The 19,395-nt window shown below is 45.0% G+C and overlaps 1 protein-coding gene across 1 annotated transcript in view; it reads right to left on the bottom strand.

Annotated features, from left to right (window-relative positions):
• Hydin (HYDIN axonemal central pair apparatus protein) overlaps positions 1-19,395 on the bottom strand; it is a 362,032-nt gene that overhangs the window by 74,206 nt on the left and 268,431 nt on the right. The window contains exons 42-47 of the mRNA XM_028891069.2: positions 17,484-17,621; positions 15,063-15,246; positions 12,917-13,058; positions 9,743-9,908; positions 4,469-5,086; positions 2,438-2,659 (exon numbers count right to left, since the gene is read on the bottom strand). Of these exons, the coding sequence (XP_028746902.2) occupies positions 2,438-2,659; positions 4,469-5,086; positions 9,743-9,908; positions 12,917-13,058; positions 15,063-15,246; positions 17,484-17,621 (1,470 nt within the window). The remainder of the gene's footprint in view (positions 1-2,437; positions 2,660-4,468; positions 5,087-9,742; positions 9,909-12,916; positions 13,059-15,062; positions 15,247-17,483; positions 17,622-19,395) is intronic.

Genomic DNA, 19,395 nt, shown 5'->3' with positions numbered 1-19,395 from the left:
CATGTTCATATGTCATGTTGCTCTTCCTCAATACCTTTTTTCCCTCTAGTGGTCTTCTTTCTGATTTCCCAGCCTATATCCATACTTACACAAACTGACACACACATTATGTCCATATTCACACCCACTGATACATATTATACCCACACTTTCACCTACTGACACATACACATTATATCCATCCTCTCACCCACTGACACATATACATTATATCCACATTCACATCCACTGATACATACACATTATACCCACTCTCACACTCATACCCACTGACACACACACATTATATCCACATTCACACTCACTGATATATACACACATCAACATTATAAGCCAGTTTCAGTTGAAGAAAGAAACTGAAGAAGAGACTAGAATACAAGAAGACTTCTCATGCTCATAGATGGGCAGAATTAATATTGTGAAAATGGCCACACTCCCAAGAGGCATCTACAGATTTAATGCAGCTCTTCTCAAAATTCCGATGACAACAGTCACGTGACAGAAAAATAATCCTAAATTTCATATGGAAGCACAAAGGTCCTGGATTTCCAAAGCAATGCCGAGGAAAAAGAGCAATGCTGTGGTATCACCACCCCTGAGTTCACATTATACTACAGAGCTGGTCACAGGCACACAGACTGGTAGACTGGAATAGAGGACCAAGAAATAAGTCTTCTACTTTTGTTAAATATATAATGCAATGAAAACATCTATTGAGAAGAGGCAGCGTCTTCACTGGGCAGTGCTAGAAGAACTGGGTACCCACGTGTAAAGGGATGACACTCCATCTATCTTTTCACCAAAAAAAAAAAAAAAAAAAAAAATTCAAAATGGATCAAAAACTTTAACGTAAGATCTGAAACTTTGAAAGACAAGAGAGGAAAAGATAGGCGGAACACTTTAAGACACAGGCACAGGCAGGGGCTGAGAAGGACTCCACCAGCTCAGGAAATCATTTCAAGAATTAACATATGGGATCACCTGAAACCAGAAGCTTCTGCACAGCGCAGAAGCCATCGGCAGAGTGAAGACACATCCACAGAACAAGAGAAAATCTCTGTCAGCTACGTATCTGCCAGTGGATTAATATCTAGAATAGATGAAAAGACTCAGAAATTAAATACCTCCCCCAAACGTCAATCAATAAACAGGCAAATGAAATGAAAGTTACTTCTCAAAAGATGAAGTACAAATGGCCGATGTTTTAAAAAACAAGAACAAAATGTTAGCATTTAGACATTATCTGGCCAGGCTCATTGGAAATCTTGCCAGTAAACAGGCAGTACCTTGGCCTGCTCAGGGTCCTAACAACACCATCCTACGTAGCCGCGTTTGCAGCCCATTTGTGCATGCGCCAAGGCCCCTTATTACATCCCTCTCTCCTTTGCTCCCGGGGCTGTGTCTGCGCTTCCTCTCTTCCCCTTGCCCATCCTCTCTTATCTCCAGAGGTGCACTCTGCGTTCCCTCTTCCCTCCCCTTAATAAAATCCTCTAGTGAGCACCATCTGCATGTTGTGAGTGACTTTCCACCGTGTCCCCAGGCTCCCACCCCCTAAGACCACCGCTCTCCATTTTTAAAACACAACATAAAAAACAAACAACCAAACAGCAAAAAAACCCCCCAAACTCTCAACATCAAGGAAATGCAAATCAAAACTACACTGAGATTCCTTTCATACTGCTGTCAGAAATGTGAACTACTGTAGCCTCTGTGGAAATCAGTTATGAACGTTCCTCAACAAACGAACAAACAAACAAAACAACAACAACAAAAAAAAAACCCCTATGATCCAACTACATATCCATCCTGGAATATACTCAAAGGAACCTAGTCAACATAGTATAGATACACTTGCTCATCCGTGTTTCTTGTGGCACTACTAATAATAGCCAAGTTATGTGGTCAGCCTAGGTGTTCAGCAACAGACAAATGGGAAAAGGAAATAATACACACACACACACACACACACACACACACACACACACACACACGTATATGACATGAAAATAGAAGGGGTGCTATTTGGGAAGAGGAAGGGGGCTGGAGGAAGAGGACAGGAGGATCATGGGGAGTGTGCCCAGCGCACACGATTCAGCTGCACAGAAGAGCGTGACGGACCCCATCACTTGTTATGAAAACACATACATTAACAACTAAACAACTAATTTTTGCCCATTTTCTTGCATATGAGCTTCAGAGTAATGTGATCTATTTCATAAATTGTCCCCTGGGGATTGGAAATGAAGAGCAGCAGTCATTTTCAGTCCCCTCTCAGGTAGAGTGGAAGACTCAGTGATGGAATCCACAGAGGCTCCTCAGGCAGGAGGACCACAGAAACAGGCCTCATGTCAGACCCAGACTGCTGCCTTGTGGGGGTGGCCTTCCTCCCCTGTCCTATGAACCCTGCTAAGTTCAAGACCAGCTGATGATTCCTTACCTTGGCTACCATGGCATTGAGGAAGAGGTCAGAGTCCCCTTCCAATTCTTTTTTCTCGTCCAGCAGGGTGGGGTCATCAATTGGTGGGATCACAAACACAAAGTGCTTCAGGACCTCAGTGGCCACCAAAGACTGCCTCTTCGGTGGGTAAGAGAGGATGGAGAACAAGGCAGGAGGTGGGATGGGTGGTCCAGAGGACCCCAGGCCTAGGATGTCCAGGATCTAAATGAAAAGCTTTGCATTAATTTCCTGTGCCGATTGTGTACCAAAGCTACGTCCCTGTCAGAAGGAACAAGGGTGGCCCATGCAACCTTCCCTGCTATCAGGGTTCACGGGAGACTCTGAGGGAAGGATGGGCCTCCGAATGGCTTGGCCAGGCTTTCCAGACCATCCTGGAGGCTCTTGCCTGGGCTGTTTGTGCGCTGCATTTCTCATAGCCTTTGTCACACTTTATTGTGACAATCTGGCTGTCTTTGCAAATAAGACTATAAACCCCATTAGGGCAGGAAGTAGGTTGATACAGCAGATGGCCTAACCCTCCACAGGGCTGTTTAATTTAAACAGACCAGTTCTTAAGGTTCAGATATCTGTAGCATAGATCTGGTTCATTAATTCTCATATGGCATGTTCATTTTTCTTTAGATGTTCTTCTTTCCAAAGACAAACAAAAGTTGGGTTGGGGCAGGTTATATACAACAAAGAGAAAAACCTATCAAACAAAGCAAAGGTTCTGGATTTTCCCTCTCTAGGCTCTGTAATACACGGGTCCCCTCCAAAGCAAGGGCTGGAAAGAGGGCAGCAAGTTCCCTCCCAGTTTGTAGGAGTCCTTGGAATAAGTACTCAGCGTCGAGATTGCCATTGCAATAGTAAAGGCTGTAGCCTGTTCTGTGGACTTAGCAAGCGGTCTTGTAGGCCTACCAAGTCAAGACCTCCATGTAATTTGCACCGCGTCCCATGGACCACAGAGCATCCCGACACGGAACTGGAGTTGCTTCCTAGGATTTACAGTGTCCACAAAGAAAGCCTCAAGTCAGAAACCAGTTATTAAATTAACAGTCTAACCAACCTATGGGTCCGAATGTTGAGGTACAAAACTATACAAGAAGATGGTCTTGACAAAAGGAAAGAGTTTCCCGACCCCCCCCCCCCAGTTCTTCACCTAAGCTTGGCCTGAAACACAACTGTGAGTTGAGTAGAGGGAGTGTTGTGTGCTCTTCAGCCTGCCCTGGACCCACTTTGGCAAGAATAACAGTAAGGACACTCACATATAAACTTGTCTGTGTGAAGAACTGCTTTCCCCTCCTCCATCTCTTCCCTGCTGTTCATCCCTCTAGGGATGTCTCTGTTCTTCTGAAGAGTCTACCTAGTTTCTGACGAACCAGAGGTCAGCAAACTGTGGCTCTGCTCACTCTCTGACAAATCTGGCCTGCTGTTTGCTTTTGTAAATAAAAGATCGGAACATGGCCATGTCCACTGTATCTTGTTGGTTGCCTTCACCTTCCAAAGGCTGAATTGAGTGGTTGTTGGAAGAATGCATGACCTTTATCCTAGAATTTTACTTTCTAATCTTTTACAGAAAAAGTTAGTTTCCAGATATATATATCCATATCCTCCTCCTAAACCACCAGTTGAGGGTAGTTTGGAAGGCACAATACTTTTGTTGGTAGTAGTGAAAGGCTACCTAGTAGATTAATTCTCATCCCAATGGGAAGCATGTGGGAAAGAAATTTTGGAATGGACAAGTCTCTTGATTGACTCCAAAACATATCTCTTATTCCCCTGGGTGCTAGTGTTGTCAATATTAGTGATCTACTGTACAGATGCCTTTTAATGAGGCCAGATAGATGGAATAGACTGGCGGGACTGTCTATGGATTACAAAAGGTCCCTTTAGGCATCATTGTTGCATATGTAAGGAGGCACCAGAGATCCATTGAAGGGGATATGAACTTTCAATACAAAGAAACATGTTTATGTTAGTTACCTCAGCCTCCAAGCCTCATTTTGTTTTACCCCACAGAAGTCTTTGTACCTGATCTCCTTTGGGAAGCTTGTCGCTCTCCAGGGCTTGCTTCCAGCTTGTGCCTTCGAAGTCGGGAGTGTGGATGCTGATAAAGGGCACCCCCAGGTCCTTCTTCCCCTCATGTTCCTCTTCCACTTCCCCTTCCACTTCGTCACTTCGTTCCTCCAACGCTCGCAGCTTCTCCAGGCGCTCCCTCTCTGCCTTCTCCCTCTCCAGGCGTTCCTTCTCCGCCCTTTCCTTTTCCAAGCGCTCCCTTTCCCGGTCCTTGCGGCCTCGGCGCCCACCACCACCTGATGGAGCCTGGCGCTGGTCATCAGGCTCATGGGGCACCTCTTCCATGCCTGCGTGAGGCATCTGGAGCCCTTGCTTGCGGTCCCAGTATGTGAGGATGTTTTGGATATCCTTCAGACACAGGTCGTAGACTTTAAACCTTTGTGCCAGCATCTTGTCAGTATCCTTCAGGAAGTCTTTTTCACTTTCCTCTTGTTCCTGGGTAATAGGAAATCCAAAGCCATAGTCAGTGTGTTTCTTTCTCCTGGAGGACTCTTCAATTGTTGGTTGATCTCTGACAGAAATTTTCCTTTCTATCGATTCCATCTTCATTTCAAACTTGGCAGCAGCAAGAACCTAGAAGACAAAACATGAATTATGCACCCAACAGCTTATTAAAGACAAGCAAAACTGCATGCCGGACAGCCAGGGATCATCTTGTTTCACCAAGTGGCCTACGATTCAGGTACCTCCCTAGGTACAGTAAGTTTGGGAATCACTTTGTGTGTATGGTGGGAAGTTTCATCGGAACTTCTGCCTCATGGTTTTACATTGCTGATGCGGGCTCTGCCTGGTGAATTTTGAGATAGGTACCCAGGCATTTTTAGCACACATTCCTGCTACAGAGCCGCTGAACTGAAGGACCAATAGGAAAAGGCCAGCGAAGCGGGTTTTCTGTATATGCTTTCAGATGCCCTGGGATTGATCAGAGAGGGTGATGGTTCGAGTCCAGCAGTGTTACAGCTTTGTGACCCTGCCAACAACCTAGTCCTTTCTGTATAATGGGGATAGTAACAAGTATGTCAAAGGACTGTTAACGACCAAGTGTGCAGATTCGTACGAGTAATTTCCAACAGTGCCTCTCATAGAGTAAGGGTTCTGTTAGTGTGAAGTTATTAAAACTACACAGCTTTGTATTGTATTTCTGGGGACAAATGGGAGTTTAGAATCTAGTCACACTTAGGCTTTGAAAATATTTATTTAAGTAAATTAATTAATTTTTTTAAGTAAAAAATTCTAACAAAATTGAAAAATAATGGAGGTTATTGAAAAGTTATTAAAGTTATTAAAAGTTGTCTTGAGCTGGGCATGGTGGTGTGTGCCTTCAATCCCAGCACCTGGTAGGAAGAGGCAGGCAGATCCCTGTGAGTTCAAGGTCAGCCTGGTCTATAAAATGAGTTCCAGGATAGCCAGGGCTACACAGAGAAACCCTGTCTCAAAAAACAAAAAAATTATTCAACAAACTTGGTATATATACAGAAACCAACGCTTGCCCCCTTTTCTTACCATGCTTTCAAATATATTTTGTGGGCTCTGATTTTTTTCTCTCTGCTTGGATGAAATCCTTAGGTGGTTCCATCACTTTAGGGGAGCATTCCTAGGCAACAGCAAATCCAGTCCAATCTCATGGCCACTTCGTTCAGTATAGCCCAGTGTCCCCCTTCCCAGCTAAATTGAGGGCTGTTCTAGGCACGGAGTCTTGAGTGACCAAGGGCTGGCTTTTCCCTCTCATCTCACTGTGCCTTTTCTACTCATTCATGTTGAACACAGCTCAGTAAGCTGGCCACATGAAAGCACTTGTCAGAGCTATGAATAAGAATTTCAGCACCCTACTTCAGCTCATGTAAGAGGCCTCAGTCTACAGAGCCACTGTGAGGACATGGGGGATGGTATGGAATGTGGTACCAGGTTGGGAGGGGAACTTTCAGTTGGAGATTATAGAAACTCAGCATAGAGTAATTGGAGGCTGCAAAGAATATGGGGAGATTTGAGAACATGGGTAGTGAGCTTGAAGCAATGGGCACAGAAAGGAAATACATATATTATTCTATACATGTGGGGGTATTTATAAAAATCAGTCATGTAGGGGGTTACATGGTGAAGCCCAGAAAATACAAAGGATCAATACAACATGGGACATATTCTCTGTAGCCAGAAATTTGAAAAAAGATGCCACAAATGAAGCCATTTATTTGGAAATTGGATAATATACTCTGAACAATCTCTGAGTTAAACAGCTATAAAGAAGAGTTAGAAAGTTTTGGAAGGAAACAGCGATGCCAGTCCTGCATGTCAACAATACAAGGGTAGGTCTAAAACAATGCATCTGAAAATGTGCTCATAACTTTCATAAATCAGAAAATAAAAATAAGTAACATTAATATCTACCATAAAAAGTTAGAGAACTGAAGAAGAACAGAAAAAGAAAGAAATTGTGAAAAGGTACAAAGAGAAACTAATCAGAAAGCAAACCTGTTACAAAGACAACAGCTGTTTCTTTGGAAAAGAGATGGAAATAAACATTTTTGGAGACAGAATCTAAAGTAAGCAGGCTGGTCTTGAACTTGCAATGTAGTAAAAGATTTACTTGAGCTGCTGATCCTCCTGCCTCCAGCTCCTGAGTGCTGGGATTACAAATGTGTGCTACCATGTCAAATTTTTTTAAGATGAGGTGCTGGGAATTGAACCTAGGACTCCATGCATGCCAGGCAAGCAGTCTATAAACAGAGCTGTAGCTACATCCCTAAGATAAAAACATTCTAACAAAACTGAAAAATAATGGAGAAGGTTATGAATGAATAATAAATAACATGTAGGATGGCAGTAAGGACATGACTATAGAGTTAGAAGCTATTTAAAGAGATCGTAAGGAAGATAACATCATGGATTACTTTATGCTAATAATTAAAATGTGATAAGATGACTACTTTTAAAGAAAACTATGATATCTCTTATGATATCCAGGAGGCAAAGAGAAAGCAGCAGTGGAAAGGTCCAGGAAGGAGCTATATCCTTCAAAAGCACTTCCTCAATGATGTACTTCCTAAAAGTCAATTGAGTTTCAATGGATTAATCCAATGATGAAGTGAGTGTCTTTGTGATTTGTTATTCCACAGGAGTCCATCAATGGCAACAATACTTTCACATGTGAAGTATTTGGGGAACATTTTTCTTCTCTTTTGTCATTGCCAGCTTCTTCTTCTTTTCTTCTTCTTCTTCCTCCTCCTCCTCCTTCTTTCTTCTTCCTCTTCTTCCTCCTCCTCTTTCCCCTTTTCCTCCTCCTCCTCCTCCTCTTCTTCTTCTTCTTCTTCTTCTTCCTTTTTTTAAAGATTCAAACCATAACAGGATAAAATGACCAAGTGGGAAGAGAAGAGGCCGAGACTGAAAATGGACAATGAATGGAATTAGGGTTAATGATTTGGCATGGATGGAATTAGGGCCACAAAGGAAAGACAGAGGTGGGTAGAGGAAGAGAGAGAAGGAGAGGGGAAGTATGCCAGGAGAAGTAGGCTAGGACATTAAGAGAATAGTTCTTAAAGGTTGGTATCATTTATAGAAACCCTACCATGACACTAATCGAATCAGACATTGACATGTGGATGTCTGATGTGGACATGAAGAGGCTGCTGGGAATTATGATCAATGGGTATGACCGACTGAGACTGAAACTGGGGTAAAAAAATTCCCACTGAAGCATGAATGGGAATTGAGCAAGTAGAGCCAGAGTAGAGAGGCTTTTTGGAAATTTTAATTATGAAAGACCAAGAGAAACACAGTGCTAGTGTTTTAAAACTGGGTGGTTCTCAAGCACGCCAGTCCTTCCCCATCATCTGGCACCCCCTGATATTTCCTTCCAGAGGATGTATCTGGTCTCAGCTGGCATTCCTTAAGATAGCATTTTCAGACCAGATGACTACATTAGACCAAGAAGGGTCTCAAGAAGTCTTCCCAAGGAATATGGTCAAACGTGTTTTGTGCTAAGCTCAGGTGCCATACGCACAGCATGTTCCTAAATAGATGGCTGGGTTATGGTCCTTCCCACTCAGTCTGAAGTCATCAAATCACCTTGAAGATACTTGCCCTCTATCCTGTAGTAGCGACATCGGAGGGGCAGGGCTCAAGTCACAGCCACTTCAAGTCACAGCCACTTGAGTTAAGAAGGAAATCTACATACTTTCACTTAAAAGCCCCAGCAGATTCTAGCTGGAGACTGTGATGCAGTCAATGGACAGACTTCTAGGCTAACTGTGCTCTCAACAGTTCTCTCTCTCTTTTTATGATGTGTGTAATGTTATCTTTAAAAAGTAAGTTTGGGGGATGGTGAGATGGCTCAGTATGCTAAGACACCTGCTGACAAGCCTGATGACCTGAGTTTGATCTCTATGACCCATGCAATGGAAGAAGAGAACCGATTCCTGAATGTTGTCCTCTGACCTCCATTTGTGTGCTATGGAGCGCGCGCTCTCACACACACACAAATATATATATATAATGCAATTAAAAATAAAAAATTGGGATGATAAATTGGCATAGATTGATTTTTTTCCCCAATAACATATGGAGGTATTGCTTGGTGAGGAACTAGAGGCATCCAAAATAAGGAAGGCTGTTGCCATTGCCCTTGGTTGCCTATCATAAATAAATATGAAGATGCTATGGCTAAGATGTCACATACTTTAGTTGAACGCATAGAGAAACCAAACCCAAATTGATCAGGGAATAATTATCTCCTCACTGGCTGTCTTTTAATGTGTTCTAAGGTGCTGCTGGGGTAAAAAAGATACTAGTGATCATACCCAGCATGGACTGCATGCTACAAATGACCTGTTAGGCAAGATGTACCCACTGGTAAAATAGTGGCAAGACTGTTTATGGGAGTAAGCAAATGTTCTCTTGACTGGATAGGTTGGCAAAGGGAAGAGTAAAGACTATGATAATACGTTACTGGACAGGGTTCTGGGACTCTGGCTTTGTCTGTGAACTGCAGGTGGGGACCACTGTCCTTCAGAATGCGTGGGATGTTAAAATGCATGACCAGATAAAACACAAACTCAGCACCTACATAGAGTCAGTGCTTATAGCACCGGGCTTGGTCCTTCTACCTCCTGCCCTACCATAGTATCCATATAACCATAACATGGTTAGTCGGGGTTCTGCAAACCACTGGGCTGGTTTGCAGGTTACAGTAGGGGTCCCTTTGCTTCTCAATAAGGAGCAAGTAAGGGCTGCTACCGGCTTGTTTGTGACTGCTTGTGACTTCTTTAGGGGTGGCTCCTCCTTCACGGGGCCCTGTTTAGGCTTTTTGATCCTTCGCTTCAGCTCATCCTCTTCCTTCTGCCGCTCCAGCTCCTGCTGCAGCTTCTTCTCATGCATCTCCTTGGCCAGCCTTTCCAGCTCCCTGCATCAAGCCACAAACAAAAGAGAGTTCAGTGCCTCCTATTTCACCTGTCCAGCCAGGACCACCAGGAGGGACGACCCTGGGCAGAGCTTTCTTGGAAGGAAGGAAAAGAGTGAGTGAGTGAGGGAGAGAGGGAGGAAGGAAGCAAGGAAGGAAATAAAGAAACAAAGGGGCCACAACTATCTTTAAAAGGTCATTCAGCAAATCTCTGAATTAATTGCAATTAGAATTCTTTAACTTCTCTGTATTTCTAGTCCTGTCTCTTTACATGGGAGAGAAAGACAAAGGCTGAGAATACGCTCATCATTGAGAAAGGATGTTCAAAGACGGGTGTGGCATCAGTGCAGTGCTGCTCACTCCCCACACCCTCACATCTATGTTCAGACAGGAAGGGATGCTGTGCTTTCCTGATCAGTCCCCTCCACAGCTGGCTAAGAGCAATGATGCTGCCTCTGGAAGGCCAGTCCTCCCTTCCTGGTTGTTTTTTCCCCATTGCTCTGTGCATTCAGCCATGTCAGCCCCTACTGAGAATAGCAGAGACATCAAAGCAGGTACCACGTGCAAAGAAGCTAGGAGATGGCTGCTGTGGGATGGTCTGTATGGCAAATTGCTCTGATTGGTCAATAAATTAAGCACTGATTGGCCAGTGGCCAGGCAGGAAGTAGGTGGGACAAGGAGAGAGGAGAATTCTGGGAAGCTGAAGGCTGAGGCGGAGAGACACAGCCAGCCTCTGCCATGACCAGCAGCATGTGAAGACGCTGGTAAGCCACCAGCCACGTGGCAAGGTATAGATTTATAAAAATGGGTTAATTTAAGATAAAAGAACAGTTAGCAAGAAGCCTGCCACGGCCATACAGTTTATAAGTGATATAAGCGTCTGAGTGATTTTTATATGTGGATTGTGGGACTGCGGGGCTTGGGGAACCTGGAGAGAAGCCCTCCAGCAACAGATGGCACTTCTGAAAATGGCTAACCCACAGCCTTTCAACCCGGGGAGCACATACTAGATGGGATTGTGTAACTGAATCTGGTGGTTGTGAAAAATTTGGCAACAGTAAAAAGTTTCTGGATGTGCAATAGCCAAAAATTAATTAAAAATAAAAAATACCATGTAGACTAGGCTGGCTTGGAACTCTCTGAGATCTGCCTGCCTCAGCCTCCAGAGTGCCACCATGCTCAACGTAGCTTTGGCTCTGAACATACAACCTACCCATTGCGCTGTGCATGCCATCATGCCATGCATGCAAAGCCAATGAACCTGCTTGGCTCAGGTTCGAGACTGCTGTATGGTATGAATTGCAGGGATTTTACTGTACAAAGTTCTCTGCTTTTATAAAAACAGAATAGTTTGATTATGGAAAAGACCAGATATTTCCTAGTCATTTGTTTGCATGGTAGTATTAAATTAGTATATAACTCCATTAGAAAGATTGATTTTAAGAACTGCTGATTTGAGTTCCAGTTTAAAAGAATCCTGAAATGAATTTTTGGCTTGAGACTAAGGCAGAATTTCCAGAAAATTTTGATAAACAAATAGACTTCTGATATTTTGTACTATACATTTATGTGAAAGTGTTCCCAACATTTATTATTATAAAATAAAAATATCAATCAATTCTGAAAAATGCTGAAGATCCTCTTTGTCCTTCAGTATCAAAGATTTCATTCTTTACATAAAAATAAACAAGTACCTGGTTGTGGCAGCACACACCTTTAATCCTAGCACTTGGGAGGCATAGGCAGGAAAATCTTTGTGAGTTGTGAGTTTGAGGCCTGCCTGGTCTACATAGTGAGACCCTGTCTGAAAAGAAAAAGTATATACATCTCATTGCTATGCAGATTTACTTCTGTATTTAATAATTAGTAAAATTATATGTATACCAAAGAACTGTTTTAGATAAAATTTATTCTAAATTATTCTGATACCAGAGAATGTTTGGGTTGCATATTAATTTACCTATATTCCATTCACAATGGAATGGGGCAGGCATGTGTGCCTCTGTGTGTGTATAAACAGCTTGTTGATGAGCTCTGGAGCTCAAATGTGCTCTATGAAGCAGATGCATGAAGACAGCAAGTACTGCAGCCTTGGTGATAAAGGAGTGTTTCCAGGGTGCCCCCGCTGAGCTTGGGATGCCTTTTGATGAACAGACATTTCTCCTATGCAGGGGAAAGGATGAAGGTATGCTGTGGGGGTGGGGAAGGAGATATACAACCTCTTTCAGAGTCTGTGAGAGGAGTCTAGAGGCAGAGGAAGAGGAGAAAATGGGCTTATATCACAGCTGAGTACCACGGCTCGGCGTCCTCTAATGTTGGAAACCCCTGAAGACAGGAAGGCTGTTTGTGTGATAGACAGCCTGAGTTTGCAGGCCCAGCTTTCTGGAGTGCTACACACACATGGTGTGTGTGTGTGTGTGTGTGTGTGTGTGTGTGTGTGTGTGTGTGTGAGAGAGAGAGAGAGAGAGAGAGAGAGAGAGAGAGAGAGAGAGAGAGAGAGAGAGATATCTAGTTCTCGGTCCCTAGTGATGGGTATTGAGTGGATGTGCTTGTTCACTGTGAGCTGCCGAGGCTGAGGATCATACAGAGGCAGCCAGATGTGGGCTTAAGAAGTGGGAGAACAGTTAGGTCTCTATACCCTTGTCAACAGAGTGGTCCCTGGGTCATTAGCTGCAGACAACAAGTGCTACCCAGAATTCATTTGCTAGGGCAGCCAGTAGGATCTTAGGAGAGCATAGAGACATGAAATCTTCCCTGCTAGTCTCAAATACCCCAGCAGGAGGGAGCAGAGGATAGCAGGAGATACCCTGAAAGCCTTCAGCAGCTGGGGCCCTGGGGTAGCCAAATGGGTTTCCCCACCCTCCCTCCACAGGTATCCCTCCAGGTCTTCTGTGGTTGCTGCTGTCTTTCTGGAAGATAAATCAGAGCAGAGCATATACCCTACCAACCCTGGTCTCCCCATGAGTCCCTCCCCAGGGAACAGCATTGCTCTGGCCAGCCACTGGTCTCACTTCTTCTTTCTCTCCCGGAGTGCCTGCCGAACCTCACGGTCAAACATGATTTTCTCTTCCGGTGTCAGGGCATCATATTCTTCCTCATCTAATGTTCGGAGACGTTCCTTCTCCTTCGCAGCAGCCTCCTTGTGTTTGCGCTCTGTGGAGTGGAGGGGGAGGTCAAGGTCTGAGCATCTTTGCCCACACAGCGACAGTGGGAGGTGGCAGGAGCACAGATGGGGTTCCCCGCTCCCTGCTGGGTTTCCTTTATCTCTACAGTGCCAAGTTTGGGTTCCATCTAGGGTTGGCTGAGGAGTGGTCCCCAAAGATGCCCAAGTCTTAATCCTTACGCTTGCGAAGGTGGGGCTTTCCGGGGCAGGAGGACTTCTGCAGACGTGACAGAATTAGGCAGAGTCCCCTGAAAGGATTCCTTATGGGAGGGAGGCAGGAGCGGAGAGGGTGAGCAGCAGAAGCAGAGAGATGACAGAGGAGGCAGCAGCTCTGTGATGTGGGCTGCAAGGAAGGGACGTGAGTCGATGTCTAAACTGGAAAGCAAGAGCAGGACCCTTGCCCACCGCAGCCTCTACAGGCCCACAGCCCTGTTAATACCTAGACGTTATGACTTTGACCCCAGCGCTGTGACATAATAAATCCATGTTGTTTCACGTCATCAAGCTTGCAATGTCTGTGGTATTAATGTCTGTGTCTCCCTACATTCACAGATAGAAACTTAACTCTCAATATGAAAGTGTTAAGGTGTGGGGTCTTAGGAGATGAATAGGTCATAAGGGTGGGGCCCTCATCAATGGGATTAGTGTCCTTTCAAATGAGGGAGTATGCCCTTCCTATCAGGCCAAGATTCAGCAAGAAGACACTGGGGCTGAACACAAGCTGGTCCTCACCAGACACCGATTCTGTGTCAGAGATACGGATTCAGCCCAAAGATCATCAAGAAAATAATAATTAATAATAATAACAAGCCATTTCTTTCAAGCTGATCATTATAGAAAATTGTTCTAGATAACTAAGGAAGCAGGAGGTTGAAATACTTCAAAGGAGCCTGCTCATGGTTCCCGATGAGAATACGAGGAAGCAGACTGACTTCTGTTCACGAACAAGGTCTGCTTTAAATTCCCTTACTTTAAAATGCTGAGCTGTGCAGCTGGTTGCTTGAGAGAAGAGCCCCAGTGATGCACAGGAGAGCATCCAGAGCTGGTGATTCTCAGAGGCAGGGCTCTACCTCCTGGGGACAGTGCTGGCAGTAGTTCCCTAAATCCTCACCCACAGGCCATGCTTTGCTAACCTGCTTCTGACTAAACTAAGACTAATTCAAGTAACATTATTTTTATGTTGTTGTATCTATTTTTCTTTTTAAAGTTACATTATTTACTCTGTGTGTGTGTGTGTGTGTGTGTGTGTGTGTGTGTGTGTGTGTGTGCATGTGGGCACACATGTGCCACAGTCCACATACAGATATCAGAAGACAACTTGTGGGAGTTGTATCTCTCCTTCTACCATCTGGGTGGGGCCCAGCGATTGAACTCAGGTTGTCAGGTGTGGTAGTAAGCACCTTTACCTGCAGAATCATCTTTACGGCCCTTGTTATCTATTTTTAAATCAGTTTTTTAAATGACTAATTTTTTTTTAGGCCATTGAGGTAACAAGAAAAGTAGCTCCCCTCTGAATGCACTGTACTTGCAGTCTTGCTATGTAGCCCAGGCTGGCCTTGAGTTTACAATCCGCCCTACACCTACTGAGTGCCATCGTATCGTCTATCAATGTGAGCTTGAGGAGACTTTTGTATCGTGGGGCTACGTTGTCTTCATCTGTAAAATAATAATCTTCACTGGTGAGGATGAAATGACCCAGAGTGCACAAAATAGCCCTATTAGCTCAGAGGAACTGCATATTGTCTTAAACCGGACCAGCAAGCAAAGCATCCCAGGCCAGGATGTGCCCACAGTGTGTTTGTTCTGCTTAGCCTGTTTACAATTAGAAGCAGGTGTCCCAGTCACTTCCCAGGGCAGAGGTAAAGTGTAACAACATCATTTAAGCCCATTGGATGGATTATTGTACCAGGGACTGGGGTGAAAATCACAAGGCCCCTTGGCAAGGAAAGCCCCATTGGGCTTAGGAAGGACAGCAGGGAGGTTGGGGGCCTTGCCTTCTAGCTCCTTTTTGGCCTTCTCCTGGGCTTTCATGGCCGCATAGTCCTGAGCCATGTTGAGGACATATATGTGCTCCCGGCTGCCAATGGCCTTTAGCAGGCAGAGGAGGGCGGAGGACGCACTCCGAGCAAAGAGCGTCTCCAGGCTGTCGAACACCACGCCTCTGAAGCAGTCACTCAGCTGCAAGCAGAGAGAACAAGATGGTTAGTGCAGCCTGGAGATCAGCTGCTCTCTATGGAGAGAAGGAGTGTTCTTTTGTCATGGTATGCATACCCACTGGGTTCCAAAATAAACATCATGAAACCAAAGTCTAGGCACTGACATGAAATGAAGGAGCTGGTTTTTTTTTTTTTTTTTTTTTGAGACTTTCTTGTGTTTTGTTTTCCTGAGCTCACTTGGTAGCAGGCTGCTCGACTCACAGAGATCCGCTGGCTCCTGAGTGCTGGATAAAGGCGGCGCCACCGCCGGCGGAGCTGGATTTATAGAACTGACTGGTCCCTCCAAACATAAATGAAGACTAAATGCCCAGTCAGCTATGAAAGTGTGTATTGGCAGGTGATTGGAGAACAGAGGGTTTATTTCATCTCCACGTGTAGAACGAAGGAGGATGTCAAAAGGTCTAGAAATATCCACGAGGTGTATGAAAATAAGATGGAAAGTAGAGAAGAGGAAAGGGTTTCCACGGACAAAGAAACAGGCAGCAAGAGCGATGGCCACCTGTACTTTTCTTTTTGTGTGTGCATGTGTGTGCATGTGTGTGCATGCTTGTGTACAGGTGCACATGCATGCAGACGCCTGTGGAAGCCAGAGGACAACCTCGGGTGTTACTCCTGGAGAGCCATTCACCTCTTTTTATTTATTTTTTAAAATAAGGTCTCTAATTGGGACTTGGGGTTCACCGATTCCAGTAGACTGGCTGGCCAGTGAGTCTCGGGAATCCTTTGGTCTCTGCCTCCCCAGGATTACAAGAACACACCACCACACCCAGATCTTATGAGGTGCCTGCTGGGAGACCCCATTCGGGCCAACACATCACCACTGACTTGTCTCTGAGGCCCACATTTTTCTTAGTGGTCCACTGCCTTGGGGTAGAGTGATTCTGGTGATATGACCATCAAAGAATGGTTTCTCCTGCAGTGTGGTATTACTCAAAGGAGCTCAGTGGAGCCACCAGTGGCCAGAAACAGGCAAGAGGAATCACCAGCACTTAAGCAGGGTACCAGGCAGGTGTGGCTGATGCTTGTAATCCTAGCACTAGGGAGGCCCATTGGGGTCTCTGTATCAGCTGACTAACTAGACTAGCCAGAATTGGTAATCTCTGACCATAACTCCATAAATAAAAAGTTGAGAAAGACACCCAAAATCAACTTTAGGCTTCCATGTGTACATGCACCTCTCTCCCCTTATTCATATGCACACACATATACAAACGTGCATACACATGCGCACACACATAAACACACACACACACACACAAAAACACACAAAAAAAAAAAAAAAAAAAAAAAAAGGTTCGCTTAAAAGTGGCCCGGTGTGAGAAACCAAAGCAAACCCATAACTCTGGGGCCTCCTAGGTCTTTTGGGTCGTGACTGAAGAGCAGTTACACACATTTTCCATGTGTGTAGTGCTGGAGAGCAAACCAAGGCCTGGAGCAAGCCAGGCAGGCACTCTTCCAATGGGCTGCAGCTCCAGGTCCTCAAGTTCTTAAGGAATGCATCGTATTGGTTTTGACCTTAAAAGCAGTATGTCCTTACAAAGAATTTAGGAAGACAAAAGGAGATATAAACTCCATCAAGCTACCAACCAAAGAGAACAACGCTTACCTCATAGGTAGGAGTTTTTGTTTTTTCACCATGCATGTGACATTATTTGCAAATATATAAAATGTAATTTTGCTTTACGTACTAATCTTTTTCACATTACATACTGAAAACATTTTTTTAACAGCAATTTACAGAGACCCATGTTTTATTTTGGAGACAAGATCTCACTACGCAGCCTACCCTGATCTCAGATCTATACCACTCTCCCCCCTACTCGCCCCCACCCCATCCCAGCTTCCTGAGTCTGGGATTTCAGGTATACATCACCTAGTCAAATTCTAACTTTAGCTGCTTACATTATACTTTTTAACCCATCACTCTTTTTGCTTTATTGATTGATTGATTGATTGATGTGTAATCTGCTTTTTTGGATCTTTAAAGAGTGGCCTCAGGCTGCAGGGAAGGCAGAGGTCATGAGCAAGAGCTCTCAAAGAGATAAGGCTGTTGAGAGTGAAGAAGTCCACTTTTCCTCGTTGAGACCCATGGGCTCTGAGCCACTGAGGGTGGCTGATGGCCTAGCATCTCCCCGCTTAGCATGGGTTCAGTGTGTGAGTTCCAAGCCTGCAGCTTTGTGTGAGTGGGTGTGCACGCACCTGTATCCGCTCAGCCAGGATCTGAACGAGGAGATCCTCTGGGAGCACACAGCTCATCAGCCCGGTCTCACCTCCGATACTGGCGCTGACACTGAGCCGCCGCTGAGTGGGCCCCATGAGGAGAGGGCTAGAGGGAATCTGATGAGTGAGAGAAGAGCCGGAAGTCAGACTCTAGCTTTGCCTCAACAACTGTATCAACAAGCCATGTAGCATCTAGAAAAATCATACAACTCCTGTAGGCTCCTTATTTATAAATGAGGACTGTGTTGTAAAACGCAGGATTCCTATGTTCTCTCAAGAATGGCTGGTAGCTTCAAGTAGGATTATTGTGGGAGGTGTTTTTGTATGTCCTGACTTGTGTTCAACTGTCCGTTCACTCAACAGATATTTCCTGAGCTCCCATCATGCACCAGTCCCTCCTCGTAGACTAGGGATCCAACAAGAAGCAGGGCTAACAATGGTGCTGCCTACATGGCTCTTAACATTCTCATGGGAGACATGGAGCACTTCCCACAGGAATCAGTAATATTACTGGCTGTGAGGAGCATGGTGGGGAAGTGACCGGCAAGGAATGAAGAGCAGTGATGGCGGTAGAGAACGGCCATGGCGAGATCGTATCACCTGGGCAACATGACCGAATGAGATAACACCAAAGAGAAAGGTCTTTCTGTGAGGAAGCTGCAAGCTACTTCAGTGTGTATGAGATGATCTGGGAGCACACAGGAGCTTAGTGTGTGTGGAATCCGGTAAGCAATGTAGTAAGTGGTAAGCGGAATGGAGGTGGGGGATAGATGTCTCAATGGAATAGGTGAAGGAGATTAGGGGAAGCCGGGACAGAGAAGGCAGTTGGCACAGCCATTCTTTGGAGGAATTACAGTGAAGAGGATCTGAAGGATGAGTTAAGAGCTGGAGAGGGATGCAAGGTCATATTTTTTTTTTAAAAAAGGACACATTGCAAAGTAGGAAAAACAGGAGCAAGGACCATGGTAGGAATTTAGCCCCTGGATTGAATAAGAGGAAAAGGGGTGGGGTCCAGTGCACAGGTAGAGGCATCAGCCCGGAATGCAGCAGGGGCAGGTACTCAGCTGCAGGCAGGGATGGTACTGGGCTACGGAAGCCTGCTGGGAGATGTGGTGGTGAGGATGAGGTCATTGTCTTCTGAGCTCAGCAGAGAGATTGTCAGCTGAGGATGAAGAAGAGAGTCTTAGAGTTCAAGAGAGTGAAGAGAGCCATAGCATGGTCATTTTGAATGGAGGGCAAATGTCTATGGCAGACATTGGATGTGTGGTGTTAAACCTATTGAGGAGAGACAAGTAATTTTTCTAGCTATGATCAGTTTGGTCTGGATGGAATTGAGTCCACTGGGGCTGGAGACTGACTGTCTGGAGAATATAATGAAGGAGAAGGTACAAGACAGTGTGGACCAGAGGATCCAGTGGGAAGGAAAAGGACAGTGAGGTGGCAGAGAGAATGAGGACTGGAGGTTTCTATGGGACCAGTTGCTTGAAGACGGTGGTTGCTGTGTCGGGTGTGGGATACACTTATGGGTTGCAGCATGGTTGGCGTGTAGGGTGTGTGAGGTTTATGGGGGATGATGACCAAGGTCTAGGACACAGTCATGGTAGTGGAGGCCACGGACTTGAGAAGTAAGAGTGTTAGACTAAATATTACCCAAAAGATAGTATTTCTAACTAGTAAGTTAAAACTCTAACGAGTGGAAGTGTTTTATAAATAAAAGATATCATGTTTCAGCCATATCTTCATTAAATGCCACACTGCACATTTCTTCCCATTTGCAACACAGTCAGTCCGTCCTAGATGTCGGAGGACTCATGCTTTGTGAGAGCTTTAAGAAGACCAAGCACCCACTTCTTCGAGGTGAAGCCCCGGCAGAGGACTCTGCTGTCCAAAC

The sequence above is a fragment of the Peromyscus leucopus genome, chromosome 5, assembly GCF_004664715.2.
Source record: "Peromyscus leucopus breed LL Stock chromosome 5, UCI_PerLeu_2.1, whole genome shotgun sequence".
In the NCBI taxonomy this organism is placed as follows: Eukaryota; Metazoa; Chordata; class Mammalia; order Rodentia; family Cricetidae; genus Peromyscus; species Peromyscus leucopus.
This window is presented reverse-complemented; position numbering and strand designations above follow the sequence as displayed.